The following is a 14,562-nucleotide window of genomic DNA, read 5'->3' as shown; positions in this document are numbered from 1 at the left end:
TGGATACACCTTACAAGAGAAAACAAAATTTATGCTTACCTGATAAATTTCTTTCTCTTGTGGTGTATCCAGTCCACGGCCCGCCCTGTCACTTTAAGGCAGGTGTTTTTTATTTTTAAACTACAGCCACCACTGCACCCTATAGTTTCTCCTTTTTCTTGCTTGTCTTCGGTCGAATGACTGGGGGTGGCAGTTAGGGGAGGAGCTATATAGACAGCTCTGCTTTGGGTGTCCTCTTGCAACTTCCTGTTGGGAAGGAGAATATCCCACAAGTAATGGATGAACCCGTGGTCTGGATACACCACAAGAGAAAGAAATTTATCAGGTAAGCATAAATTTTGTTTTTTTTAAATTTTAATTACCTGTTTAAATATTGAAAAAATAAGTGGAAAGTTTTAATGTCTATAAAACAATGGGAGCTGCCATGTTGTAACTTAGGTTACCTTCTCTGCTGTGGCCAATTAGAGACAGTTATAAATAGGTCACTAGAGTGTGCAGGCAATGGCTGTGTGGAGTATAACAGTGTTCTGCACTTCCACTTCTAACAGGAACTGAAAAGATCGCAATGTCAGAATAGAATTACAGGAAAAGGGGACAAAATAAATAATGAAAGTATATTACAGAGGTTTTTTTTTTAATAAATATAATTTGTCATTTTATATTACCATCTCAAAGGGGTTAATGTCCCTTTAAGAGATTCTCTAATACAAACTTTCTGACATAATTTGCAAGTAGTCAAATTAACAACAAATTTAGAGTTACATGTAAGATGTTTATTGATAGTGTAATTCATTCCAGTTTTAGAAGAGTTGAATTTATATCGTTTGCAGATTTACTCAACTTTTACAAGGTATAGTTCCACACCTAAAAATACTTTTCTTCTATAAAGGTAACACGAGTCCACAGATTCATCCTTTACTTGTGGGATATTATCCTTCCTAACAGGAAGTGGCAAAGAGCACCACAGCAGAGCTGTCTATATAGCTCCTCCCTTAGCTCCACCCCCCAGTCATTCTCTTTGCCTACTCTAAGTACTAGGAAGGGTAAAGTGAAAGAGGTGATAAAATATTAGTTTTTAATTTCTTCAAGCAAGAGTTTGTTATTTTAAATGGTACCGGTGTGTACTATTTACTCTCAGACAGCAGATGGATGAAGACTGCTGCCTGGAGGATGATGATCTTAGCATTTGTAACTAAGATCCATTGCTGTTCCCACACAGGCTGAGGAGTACAGGAAACTTCAGTGTGAGGAACGGTTTCATGCTATGCAGCAGTGAGGTATGTTCAGTCATATTTTTCTGGAGAGACTGTGTATTTCAGAAAGGCTGACATTATACCCAGGAGGGTAATGGTAAGCAGTAATCCTAGAGCTAAAAGAAGGGCATTACTTAGCTTGCATATGGGGCCAATTACAAATACGGTTGACACTGAATGGCAAATGTTTGTGAGCAAACGTTTTTTGATTTGGGAGTGCTTTAACGTTTTTGCGGGCAATAACGTTTTGGGCAAACTTTATTAAGGGCACACATGGCTTAACTTTTGGGTCTCAGAACCCAAATGGCTAGTTATAACCGCTCTGGTGCGGTTCTTTAAGGCTGTGGAGACATCGAGTGAGATGGGCGGGGCCTATTTACGCACCTCAGATGCGCAGTTAGTTTTATAAGCAAGCAGCAAACTCTAACTCTTGAGGGCCCTGGTTTATGTTTTGTGCCAAATCAAAGATTTTACCCCACATTTTCGATTCCTGAGCGCAGGTAGGGCCACAGCAGGGCTGTGGCAAGGTGCTGAGAGTGTTTTTTTTTTCCGGATCTGGGCCCGTTTTCGATCCGGTTTGCAAATTAAGGGGTTAATTGTTAAAAAATTTTATGGTGCAATCTTAACTACCTATATTGTGTCTACATACAAAATTTTGAAAAATTTGGTGCATGTTTAGGCTGTTTTGCAGAACGTGTATGCTTTTTTTCTCTTAAAGGCGCAATACCGTTTTTTAAGATTGTTATTTTTTTCACTAAATAAAGTGTTTTCATGCTTCTTTGTAGTCATTACTAGCCTGTTCAACATGTCTGACATTGAGGAAAGTCAATGTTCAATATGTTTAGAAGCCATTGTGGAACCTCCATTTAGAATGTGTCCCTCATGCACTGAAAGGTCAATAAATTGTAAAGAACATATTTTAGCTGCTAAAAGTATGTAACAGGATGATTCAGAAGAGAATCAGGTTTTGCCATCTAATTCTCCCCAAGTGTCACAACCGTTAACGCCCGCACAAGCGACGCCAAGTTCTTCTAGTGCGTCTAATTCTTTCACCCTGCAAGATATGGCCGCAGTTATGAATACTACCCTCACAGAGGTTTTATCTAAGCTGCCTGGGTTGCAGGGGAAGCGCAGTAGGTCTGGGGTGAGAACAAACGCTGAGCCCTCTGACGCTTTATTAGCCATATCCGATGTACCCTCACAATGTTCTGAAGTGAGGGATTTGCTGGCTGAGGGAGAGATTTCTAAACTTGAACACCTCCGCTTATTGCCCAGGGAGGTTTTAGCGACTCTGGATGATTATGACCCTATTGTAGTTCCAGAGAAATTGTGTAAAATGGACAGATTCCTAGAGGTTCCTGCCTACACTGATGTTTTTCCGGTCCCTAAGAGGATTTCGGAAATTGTTACTAAGGAGTGGGATAGACCAGGTATTTCGTTCGCTCCCCCTCCTACTTTTAAGAAAATGTTTCCCATATCTGATGCCGTGCGAGACTCGTGGCAGACGGTCCCTAAGGTGGAGAGAGATATTTCTAACCTGGCTAAGCGTACAACTATACCTATCGAGGACAGTTGTGCTTTCAAAGATCCTATGGATAAAAAATTAGAGGGTCTTCTGAAGAAAATATTTGTTCACCAAGGTTTTCTTCTCCAACCTATAGCGTGCATTGTTCCTGTAACTACTGCAGCGTCCTTTTGGTTCGAGGCTCTGGAAGAGGCTCTTCAGGTTGAGACCCCATTAGACGATATTCTGGATAGAATAAGGGCTCTCAAGCTAGCTAATTATTTCATTACAGATGCCGCTTTTCAATTGGCTAAATTAGCGGCAAAGAATTCAGGTTTTGCCATTTTAGCGCGTAGAGCGTTATGGCTTAAATCCTGGTCTGCTGATGTGTCATCAAAAGCTAAGCTTTTAGCCATCCCTTTCAAGGGTACGACCCTATTCGGTCCTGAACTGAAAGAGATCATCTCAGACATCACTGGAGGGAAAGGCCATGCCCTTCCTCAGGATAGGACGAATAAGATGAGGACCAAACAAAATCATTTTCGTTCCTTTCGGAACTTCAAAGGTGGGTCCCTCTTTCCCTGCCGCAAAGCAAGAGGGGAATTTTGCTAAATCCAAGTCAGTCTGGAGGCCTAATCAGACTTGGAACAAGTGTAAACAGGCTAAGAAGACCGCTGCTGCCACCAAGACAGCATGAAGGGGTAGCCCCCGATCCGGGACCGGATCTAGTAGGGGGCAGACTTTCTTTCTTCGCTCAGGCTTGGGCAAGAGACGTTCAGGACTCCTGGGCTTTAGAAATAGTAACCCAGTGGTATCTTCTAGATTTCAAAGATTCTCCCCCAAGGGGGAGATTCCATCTTTCTCAATTGTCTAAAAACCAGACAAAAAGAGAGGCGTTCTTACGCTGTGTAGAAGACCTATATACCATGGGAGTGATCTGCCCAGTTCCGAAAACAGAACAGGGGCAGGGGTTCTACTCCAATCTGTTTGTGGTTCCCAAAAAAGAGGGAACCTTCAGACCAATTTTGGATCTCAAGATCCTAAACAAATTCCTCAGAGTCCCATCCTTCAAGATGGAGACCATTTGGACTATTTTGCCAATGATCCAGGAGGATCAATATATGACCACTGTGGACTTAAAGGATGCATATCTACACATTCCTATCCACAAAGATCATCACCAGTTCCTCAGGTTCGCCTTTCTGGACAAGCATTACCAGTTTGTGGCTCTTCCCTTCGGGTTGGCCACAGCTCCCAGAATTTTTACAAAGGTGCTTAGGGTCCTTTCTGGCGGTTCTAAGGCCGTGGGGCATAGCTGTGGCGCCTTATCTGGACTATATCTTAATCCAGGCGTCAACTTTCCAACTAGCCAAGTCTCACACGGGCATCGTGGTGGCTTTTCTAAGATCTCACGGGTGGAAGGTGAACATACAAAAGAGTTCACTTATCCCTCTCAGAAGAGTTCCTTTCCTGGGAACTCTGATAGATTCAGTGGACATGAAAATTTTTCTGACGGAGGTCAGGAAATCGAAAATTCTATCCATCTGCCGAGCTCTTCATTCCATTCTTCGCCCGTCAGTGGCTCAGTGTATGGAGGTAATCGGCTTAATGGTAGCGGCAATGGACATAGTTCCGTTTGCTAGCTTACATCTCAGACCACTGCAACTTTGCGTGCTCAAACAGTGGAATGGGGATTATGCAGATTTATCTCCTCAGATAAATCTGGACCAAGAGACCAGAGACTCTCTTTTTTGGTGGTTGTCACAGGATCATCTGTCCAAGGGAATGTGTTTCCGCAGGCCAGCGTGGGTCATAGTGACGACGGACACCAGCCTATTGGACTGGGGTGCAGTCTGGAATTCCCTGAAAGCACAGGGATTGTGGACTCAGGAGGAGGCTCTCCTCCCAATAAATATTCTAGTACTGAGAGCGATATTCAACGCGCTTCAGGCGTGGCCTCAGCTGGCGTCGGCCAGATTCATAAGATTCCAGTCGGACAATATCACGACTGTAGCATATATCAATCATCAGGGGGGAACAAATAGTTCTCTAGCGATGATAGCGGTTACTAAAATAATTCGATGGGCAGAGACTCACTCTTCCCATCTATCAGCAATCTATATCCCAGGAGTGGAGAACTGGGAAGCGGATTTTCTAAGTCGCCAGACTTTTCATCCGGGGGAGCGGGAACTCCATCCGGAGGTGTTTGCACAATTGATTCAGCAATGGGGCACACCAGAATTGGATCTGATGGCGTCTCGTCAGAACGCCAAACTTCCTTGTTACGGGTCCAGGTCAAGGGATCCTCAGGCAGTACTGATAGATGCTCTAGCAGTACCCTGGTCGTTCAACCTGGCTTATGTGTTTCCACCATTTCCTCTCCTTTCTCGTTTGATTGCCAGAATCAAACAGGAGAGAGCTTCGGTGATTTTGATAGCACCTGCATGGCCACGCAGGACTTGGTATGCAGACCTGGTGGACATGTCATCTCTTCCACCATGGACTCTGCCACTGAGACAGGACCTTCTGACTCAAGGTCTGTTCCAGCATCCAAATCTAGGTTCTCTGCGGCTGACTGCTTGGAGATTGAACGCTTGATCTTATCCAAGCAGGGTGTCTCGGAGTTGGTCATAGATATCTTGATTCAGGCCCGAAAGTTTGTCACCAGGAAGATTTATCATAAGATATGGCGTAAATATCTTTATTGGTGCGAATCTAAAGGCTACTCATGGAGTAAGATCAGGATTCCTAGGATTTTGTCCTTTCTCCAAGAAGGATTGGAGAAGGGGCTATCAGCTAGTTCCTTAAAGGGTCAGATATCTGCTTTATCAATTCTACTGCACAAAAGTCTGGCAGACATTCCAGACGTTCAGTCGTTCTGTCAGGCTTTAGTTAGAATCAAGCCTGTGTTTAGACCTGTTGCTCCGCCATGGAGTTTGAATTTAGTTCTTAAAGTTCTTCAAGGGGTGCATTCCATAGATATTAAGCTTCTATCTTGGAAAGTTCTGTTTTTAGTGGCTATCTCTTCGGCTCGAAGAGTTTCTGAACTATCTGCATTGCAATGCGACTCGCCTTACTCTTGTTTTCCATGCTGATAAGGTGGTTTTGCGTACCAAACCTGGATTCCTTCCTAAGGTTGTTACTAATAGGAATATCAATCAGGAAATTGTTGTTCCTTCTTTTTGTCCTAATCCTTCTTCTCAGAAGGAGCGTCTGTTGCACAACTTGGATGTGGTTCGCGATTTGAAGTTTTACTTGGAAGCGACCAAAGATTTCCGTCAAACATCTTCTTTGTTTGTTGTCTATTCTGGAAAACGTAGAGGTCAAAAAGCTACGGCTACCTCTCTTGCCTTTTGGCTGAAAAGCATCATCTGTTTGGCATACGAGACTGCTGGACAGCAGCCTCCTGAAAGAATTACAGCTCACTCTACTAGAGCAGTGGCTTCCACATGGGCTTTTAAAAATTATGCTTCTGTTGATCAAATTTGTAAGGCTGCGACTTGGTCTTCGCTTCATACCTTTTCCAAATTTTACAAATTTGATAGCTTTGCTTCTTCGGAGGCTATTTTTGGGAGAAAAGTTCTTCAAGCAGTGGTGCCTTCTGTTTAACCATCTGTCTTGTCCCTCCCGTTCATCCGTCTCCTGTAGCTTTGGTATTGTATCCCACAAGTAAAGGATGAATCCGTGGACTCGTCTTACCTTTATAGAAGAAAAGTAAATTTATGCTTACCTGATAAATTAATTTCTTCTATGGTAAGACAAGTCCACGGCCCGCCCTGTCATTTTAAGACAGATTATATTTTTTTGATCTAAACTCAGTCACCTCTGCACCTTGTAGTTTCTCCTTTTTCTTCCTGTACCTTCGGTCGAATGACTGGGGGGTGGAGCTAAGGGAGGAGCTATATAGACAGCTCTGCTGTGGTGCTCTTTGCCACTTCCTGTTAGGAAGGATAATATCCCACAAGTAAAGGATGAATCCGTGGACTCGTCTTACCATAGAAGAAATTAATTTATCAGGTAATCATAAATTTACTTTTTACCTCTTTGTTTACCTTGTATCTAAGCCTCTGCAGACTGCCCCTTATCTGAGTTCTTTTGACAGGCTTGCATTTTAGCCAATCAGTCCTGACTCCTAGGTAACCCCATGGGCATAAGCACAATGTTATCTATATGGTACACGTGAACTAACGCTGTATAGCTGTTAAAAACTGTCAAAATGCACGACCTTCAAGTGCTTATAATTTGGCATATGAGTCTACCTAGGTTTAGCTTTCAACAAAGAATACCAAAAGAACAAAGCAAATGTGATGATAAAAGTAAATTAGAAAGTTGTTTAAAATTGCATGCCCTATTTGATTCAAGTTTAATTTTAACTAGACTGTCCTTTGAATAAATACATGCAAGATTTTAAAACATTTATCAAATAAAAACACATAAAATTATTTATCTACTTTAGCTATAACAAATAACTTAGTGTACTTATTTTTAGATTTTGAGCAACATTCACACAGTCAGAGCTTCATGGCTGCCGAAACATTTCAAAACCTGGACGTTTTCGCCTCGGGTAAGTAAAATCAAGCAAAGCCTATTTTCATTCTGGTGTTATCTAATTACTAAGATCTGTACACCACAATGAAAATAAATTATTACCAATGCAATGCAGGGGAAAAAGGTACTAAGTCAATCAACAAGGCAATATTACAGTAAAGATGCAATATGCACATTTTTGCTTGGGGTATATCACTGTTACAATGAGACAACAAAATTGTAATTACATACTGCAGCAAAAAGAGTATTTTTTGTAGTATAGTACTCGGTTAGTTTGTAAGGTACTTAGTCATTTAGTTTTCTTTTGGATCTATTGATTAGTTTGGGGTCATACAGATTGTGGCAGTTAAACCTGTGTTGCTGTACAATATGAGTCCATTCCAGTGGCGGGTCTTTTTTTAAATATAGCTATATGTCTCTAGAGGACTTGATTATTTTCAAAGGAGGGCTACTAAAATGGAAGATTATCTTTCATGTATGCGAAAAGGCTCAGTAAAGCTCAGTGTAAAATATTTTTTTTTATAAAAAGTGAAACACTAGAAGTCATATTCTCAACCAAAAATATAGTAGCTTCTGGAGTATTTTGTCATATGACCTCTGGTTAATTTTTGGAGCGCTAATTGCTACCGCGAGCTTGCGGTAGCAATAACCAGTCACTTGTAATGGCTGTTTATATATGTCCGTTTACGGATGTGCGATAAATTTGTGCTCCCCTTGTAATCTAGCCCATAGTGAGCAAGCTCGCATTAGGCTGCACTAAAAGGGCTCAAACTAGTGAACACTGCTTAATACATGGAGCCCTTGGAATAACTAGAGGTTGTAAGAGCAAATAGAATTCAATCAGCGCTGTGGAATCTGTTGGCGCTCTACAAATAACCGATAATAATAATAATAAAAAGAATGCCTAGAGTATTCAAAAGTCTATCGTAAAAATGAATGAAATGCACAGACTCAGTGGGCTTTTTTTTCTTCTATGAAAATTTTTTTTTTTCTTCTTTTTTAGGTCACCGGTATTCTCCCCAGCATACTAGATGGTGATTGCTTCATCAGATCCAGCAATCAGTCTCCAGAAATTGGAATACTATTTGAGCTAGGAGTCACCTATATGCGCAATGTAAGTAAAAAAAAAAAAAGCAGAGACTTTGTGGCAAATATATTAGGACAGGATGTCATGCACACATTTTGTACAGGCTATCTTTTAGTCTCTGAGATATCTGTGTTTAAAGTCAAAGTATAAAATATTTATGTGCAACAATACAGTATTTAATAAAAAAAATTATCAGTGAAGATTGTCCTATTAAGTAGTGGTTTATTATAGCATCTGTAACTAGTTGTCTAATTCCAGGTTTGATTTTGGGGCCCAATTACATTTTCTTCCATCTCTGAACCATACCAAAACTCTCAATACTCTCAAAAGTTTTATTAACTTTTACTGATGTTTTTAAAATCTGCTGATCATTCTGGTTATTCAGAGTCTGAGTGAATACATTTAAAATGCTATTTAAATCACTTCTATGAAATCTTGGTGCCATTATTATGAATATGTGTAAAGTTTATTTCTTTCCTATGGCATGGAGAGTCCACAACGTCATTCCAATTACTAGTGGGATATTCAACTCCTGGCCAGCAGGAGGAGGCAAAGAGCACCCCAGCAAAGCTGTTAAGTGTAACTTCCCTTAACCATAATCCCCAGTCATTCTCTTTGCCTCTGTCAATGGAGGATGTGCGAAGATGGTGTCTGAAGATATTTAATCCTTTTTATGGGTACTTTACCCTGCAAGCTGTGTCCACGTCAATCTCTTTAGTAAGAGTAGTGGTGGCTTTTAGCAGTTAAAAGGCTGCGAGGTGGTCTTTGTTTTACTTTTAACACTTTGCTACCCCTGTATAGAAAGCCAGAGTTGTTTAATCTGTTCTTTCCTTTCCTACAGGTCCTTGACAGGGAGTGGAGTACCTGTCACACCTAAGTAGCGGTTATCTGTCCTGCAGCTGGATCTAATGTAAGTGCCTTTGCCTTCTAGGTACTGAAGGACAGCAGCACTTAAGAGGTTAATCCTCATATTGATCCATTTTGGGACATGGTGTAGTATCTCACTGGGAGATACGAAGGCGCGCTGCTATAGATAATGAAAAAGTGTGCAAAATACAAATATTAATAAGAAACCCAAACAATAATGACAAGTCCCACAAATAATTACTCCGTTCTCGCCAAGTATGTCTCACTCAAATAACGAGTCTAGGAAGAGATAATGGCAGTCCTATATCGGTCTGGTGGTCTTGTTAATCCAAAGGTTCCTGTGTAGGCAGCTCCTCTTGTTCCCAGAGAGCAGGGATATCACTATTTTAGAAAGAGAAATGGAGAGGGCGCCACATAGCGTGATATTGTTTCACAAAGGATAATACAACAAGCAGAATGGTAATGCGCTTACCGGAGACTGTGGTACTGTGCTGTGACCAGTACTGAAAAGCCTGCTAGCACTTAAGTCAGTGGCTAGTACACTGTCAGATCTAATTCCTCCCGGGGCTTTATCCTGGGGCCAAGGAATGGTGCTGTGGGCGTTTCTATGTCCAGCAACTAAGGTGTGTTGCTCAATTGGATTTAAACCAAAAATAGAGTGAACAACTTCCCAAGTTTAAAATTTTTTAAATCAGCTTTATTATAACGCGTTTCTCAACCACCAAGGGTCGTTTCTTCAGATATCAAAGCGAATTCGCTTTGATATCTGAAGAAACGACCCTTGGTGGTTGAGAAACGCGTTATAATAAAGCTGATTTAAAATTTTTTAAACTTGGGAAGTTGTTCACTCTATTTTTGGTTTAAATCCAATTGAGCAACACACCTTAGTTGCTGGACATAGAAACGCCCACAGCACCATTCCTTGGCCCCAGGATAAAGCCCCGGGAGGAATTAGATCTGACAGTGTACTAGCCACTGACTTAAGTGCTAGCAGGCTTTTCAGTACTGGTCACAGCACAGTACCACAGTCTCCGGTAAGCGCATTACCATTCTGCTTGTTGTATTATCCTTTGTGAAACAATATCACGCTATGTGGCGCCCTCTCCATTTCTCTCATTTTGGGACATAGTTATCCTTATTAGTTAAGGATACATCTTATGGACAGATTTATTGACACTTTATGTGTTAAGCAAAGATTTTTATTCACAGTGAATGACTTAAGAGAGTTCACTTGGCTAAGGGGACTTAAAGGATTTTCCTTTATTTGTTGCAACATAGGCTTTGGCAGCTATGACAGACATGATTGGGTTATAATACACATAGGCTAGTTAACGGTCTTACTTTAAGCTGTTTACTGGGCTTTAACACACGTATTGAGTGTAACGGTTTTACTTTATCAAGCCGTTTACTTTTTCACGCACTTTTAAGTGGCACAGTTATTTTTTGACCCGCTCACGTGACGACCGCACTTCCACTTTATCGGACCGGAGCTTAGTGAGACTAAGTGTTTTGCGTAGAGGATCAGTGTCTGCTTTGCGATTCGTCTTTCGATCATCTGCTGATCGTTTGTCTAAGAGGAGACGATCTCTGCAGGAGAGTCTCGCTTCCTTTTTCTAGTGGAGTGTCAATTCTGTCCGGTAGGAGCCTCAGGCAATCTGAGGTTGCTTCTTAGATTCATTTTATTTTGTACTCTGTTATTTATAAGTTCCTACTAAATTTGAAAATTCTTTTATATTTGACTAATTTGGTTAAAGCTGCATTCTAAGAAAATGAAAAAAGACAAGAGCGCAAAAGAGCCTCTCTAAGAGTTAAAATCAAACAAGCAATGTGTGACAATATCACCATATGTTTCTCCCCGGCAGACAAGGATAAGTCTTTGCTGGTTGCAGAAAGCCGTTTGTACTTCTAAATTTCACCGCCAACAAGACGGCTGATTTCAGGCTTGCATAAGAGGAGAAACACATTAACCTCAACGTGTTTCTTCTGGTATCCACCAGACTTTTTCAAGAGGAATGTTACACAGCAGACACTCACCTGGTTGTTGCTTTGCTGTCCTTCTTCCAAAACCATCCAATCCAGGTCTAATTGGAAATCCAGCCAGCCTTGGAATAAGGGAAAGCAAAACAAGAAGCCTTCGGGTGACTCTAAATCAGCATGAAGGGTCCGCCCCCGATCCGATTTTGGATCAGGGGGAGGGCAGGCTTTCTCTTTTTCGTCAGGCTTGGATATGCGATGTCCCAGATCCATGGGCTGTGGACATTGTATCCCAGGGTTACAGAATAGGATTCAAGTCTTGCCTTCCAAGGGGCAGATTTCTCCTGTCAAGACTATCCTCAAACCAGGTAAAGAACCTATCCTTCCTGGGAGTTATTGTACCAGTCCCTCTAGAGGAAAAAGGTCTAGGATTCTATTCAAATCTATTTGTGGTTCCAAAGAAATAGGGAACTTTCCGTCCCATCCTAGATCTAAACTGTCTCAACAAATTCCTCAAGGTTCCATACTTCAAGATGGAAACTATTCGTTCCATTTTTCCATTGGTTCGGGAAGGTCAGTTTAGGACGACCATAGACCTGAAGGACGCATATTTACACGTTGCTATTCACAGGGATCGTTACCAGTTTCAAAGGTTTGCCTTTCTGGACAAGCGTTTCCAATTTATTGCCCTTCTGTTTGGTCTTGCCACAGCTCCCAGAATATTCACAAAGGTTCTGGGAGCCCTATTGGCAGTGATCAGATCCCATGGAATTGCTGTGGCGCCTTATCTAGACAACATCTTGGATCAGGCGTCATCTTTCCAACTAGCAAAATCTCATACAGAGATGTTGTTGTCTTTTCTACGTTCCCACGGGTGGAAAGTGAATCTGGAAAAGAGTTCTCTAGTTCCATCTACAAGAGTGTGTTTCCTAGGGACAATTATAGATTCCCTGTCCATGAAGATTTTCCTGACTGACGTCAGAAAATCCAAGCTTCTTGTCTTTCTCTCCAGTCTGCCTTCCGTCCAACAGTGGCTCAATGCATGGAGTTCATTGGTCTGATGGTGGCTTCCATGAATATCATTCCTTTTGCTCAGTTCCATCTGCATCCGTTGAAACCATTCAGATTTATTGCGGAGGATAAATCTGGACCGCCTAACAAGAGACTCTCTCTCGTGGTGGATTTCAGAGGAACATCTGTCTCAAGGCACTTGCTTCCTGAGACCTTCCTGGGTGATTGTGACTACGGACGCTAGCCTGTCAGGCTGGGGAGCTGTTTGGGGTTCTCTGAAAGCACAGGGCCTGTAGTCTCGGGAAGAGTCTTTTCTTCCCATAAACATCTTGGAGTTGAGAGCAATCTTCAATGCCTTGACAGCTTGGCCTCAATTATCTTCAGGCCGGTTTATGAGATTCCAGTCGGACAACATCACCTCAGTGGCTTACATCAACCACCAAGGAGGAACTCGGAATTCGGAATTCCTTGGCCATGAAGGAGGTGACTCATATTCTGCAGTGGGCGGAAGCTCACGATTGTCTCCTATCTGCCATCCACATTCCAGGAGTGGACAATTGGGAGGCGGATTTTCTGAGCAGACAGACTTTTCATCCCAGGGAGTTCAGAAAAATATGGTAGATGTCCAATTGTATTACTATTTGTATAACATTCTTGTGGTGGTTTCCTGAGAGGAATTTGAATGCCTGCGACACTTTTATGATTTTTTAGTCTGAGTACATCCGGGTTTGTGTTGTATGGTTTCAAGCACATCATTTTAAAATTAAGTTATTTAAATGGAGCACTAGTTTTACCAAACCAGTATTAAAATCCCAGTCTTTTCCCTACAGACTCACATTCATATTACAAATCAAGGTAGCACACTTCTAATTTATTTTTATTTTTTATTGTATCGTGATAATAAAATCAAGTACACACCCACAGCGCAAAAATAAATAAATCAGGTCCCTGTTGTAAAAAACATTTTAATTAAAAAATGTTGCCTCAAAACAAAGTAGCCAATCTGATTTAAAGGGATACTAAACCCAAATTTGTTGTCATGATTCAGATAGAGCATGCAATTTTAAGCAACTTTCTAAATTACTCCTATTATTAATTTTTCTTCGTTCTCTTGTATCTTTATTTAAAAAGCAGGAATGTAAAGCTCTGGAGCCGGCCCATTTTTGCCTCAGAACCTGAGTTATGCTTGCTTATTGGTGGCTTAAATGTAGCCACCAATAAGCAAGCACTATCCAGTGTTCTGAACCAAAAATGGGCAGGCTCCAGAGCTTTACATTCCTGCTTTTTAAATAAAGATAACAAGAGAACGAAGAAAAATTAATAATAGGAGTAAATTAGAAAGTTGCTTAAAATTGCCTGTTCTATCTGAATCGCGAAAGAAGAAAATTGGGTTTAGTATCCCTTTAATAAGTGAGGCATTTTAGGTCTCTACACATCCTAGTGGTATATGGGTGAATTTCTTAGAATAGTTGTCCTATTCTCTCCCAGTAGTATAAGTGCTCATATGGAGATTGACAACAGAGGGGGAAAGGCCATCCCAACAGTGAGTGGATCTAAATCCCATGTAGCCAGACTGCCATACACAGCAGTTCTAAATCAATATAATGTTATACCACCAAAGGTACCAAAGACACTTTAAAAACATTAAATAAAATATACCATTGAAGGTTGTGTTGCCTAATGGCAATGAAGTCTATTCCAAAGCAATTCAAATCAATTCAATATCATTTTATAATATTTTCAAATTCAATGGATTCCAATCCATAAGAAAGAAAGTCTAAAGTTTGATACTTTTTGTATTTAAAATCCTCACCATCAGTACTCCAATCCAATCAGAAAACAATCTTCTCACATGTAATTCAGTAGCCTTGACTATTTGAAAAATTTGCTTTTTCTTATAGTATTTTCTTTATTGTTAACATTCTTTGTGCATTCTAGTAAAAACCTGATTTTGATAAAAAGATAAAGAATAATTCAAATCACAATTTTAAGCTATAATCAGCAGAATCTTCATTTATGAATGCAATTAAAGAGACATGAAGCTCAACATTTTCTTTCATAATTCAGATAGAGCACACATTTTAAAACAACTTCTTAATTTATTTGCATTATCTAATTTGCTTTGTCTCTTTGTATCCTTTGTTGAAAAGTATGCCTAGGTAGGCTCAGGAGCAGCATTGCACTACTGAGAGTTAACTGCTGATTGGTGGCTGCACATATATGCCTCTTGTCATTGGTTCACTTGATGTGTTCAGATAGCTCCCACTAGTGCAACGTTGCTTTATTAACAAAGGACACCATGAGAATGAAGCACATTT

At 40.8% G+C, this 14,562-nt stretch overlaps 1 protein-coding gene across 1 annotated transcript in view; it reads left to right on the top strand.

Moving 5' to 3' along the window:
- Window positions 1-14,562, top strand: part of NPHP1 (nephrocystin 1) — a 322,800-nt gene that overhangs the window by 142,130 nt on the left and 166,108 nt on the right. The window contains exons 15-16 of the mRNA XM_053711944.1: window positions 7,247-7,321; window positions 8,309-8,419. Coding sequence (XP_053567919.1) covers window positions 7,247-7,321; window positions 8,309-8,419 — 186 coding nt within the window. The remainder of the gene's footprint in view (window positions 1-7,246; window positions 7,322-8,308; window positions 8,420-14,562) is intronic.

Source organism: Bombina bombina, chromosome 4 (genome assembly GCF_027579735.1).
Source record: "Bombina bombina isolate aBomBom1 chromosome 4, aBomBom1.pri, whole genome shotgun sequence".
Lineage (NCBI taxonomy): Eukaryota > Metazoa > Chordata > Amphibia > Anura > Bombinatoridae > Bombina > Bombina bombina.
Note: the sequence above shows the minus strand (reverse complement) of the source record. Positions and strands in the feature narration are given on the sequence as shown.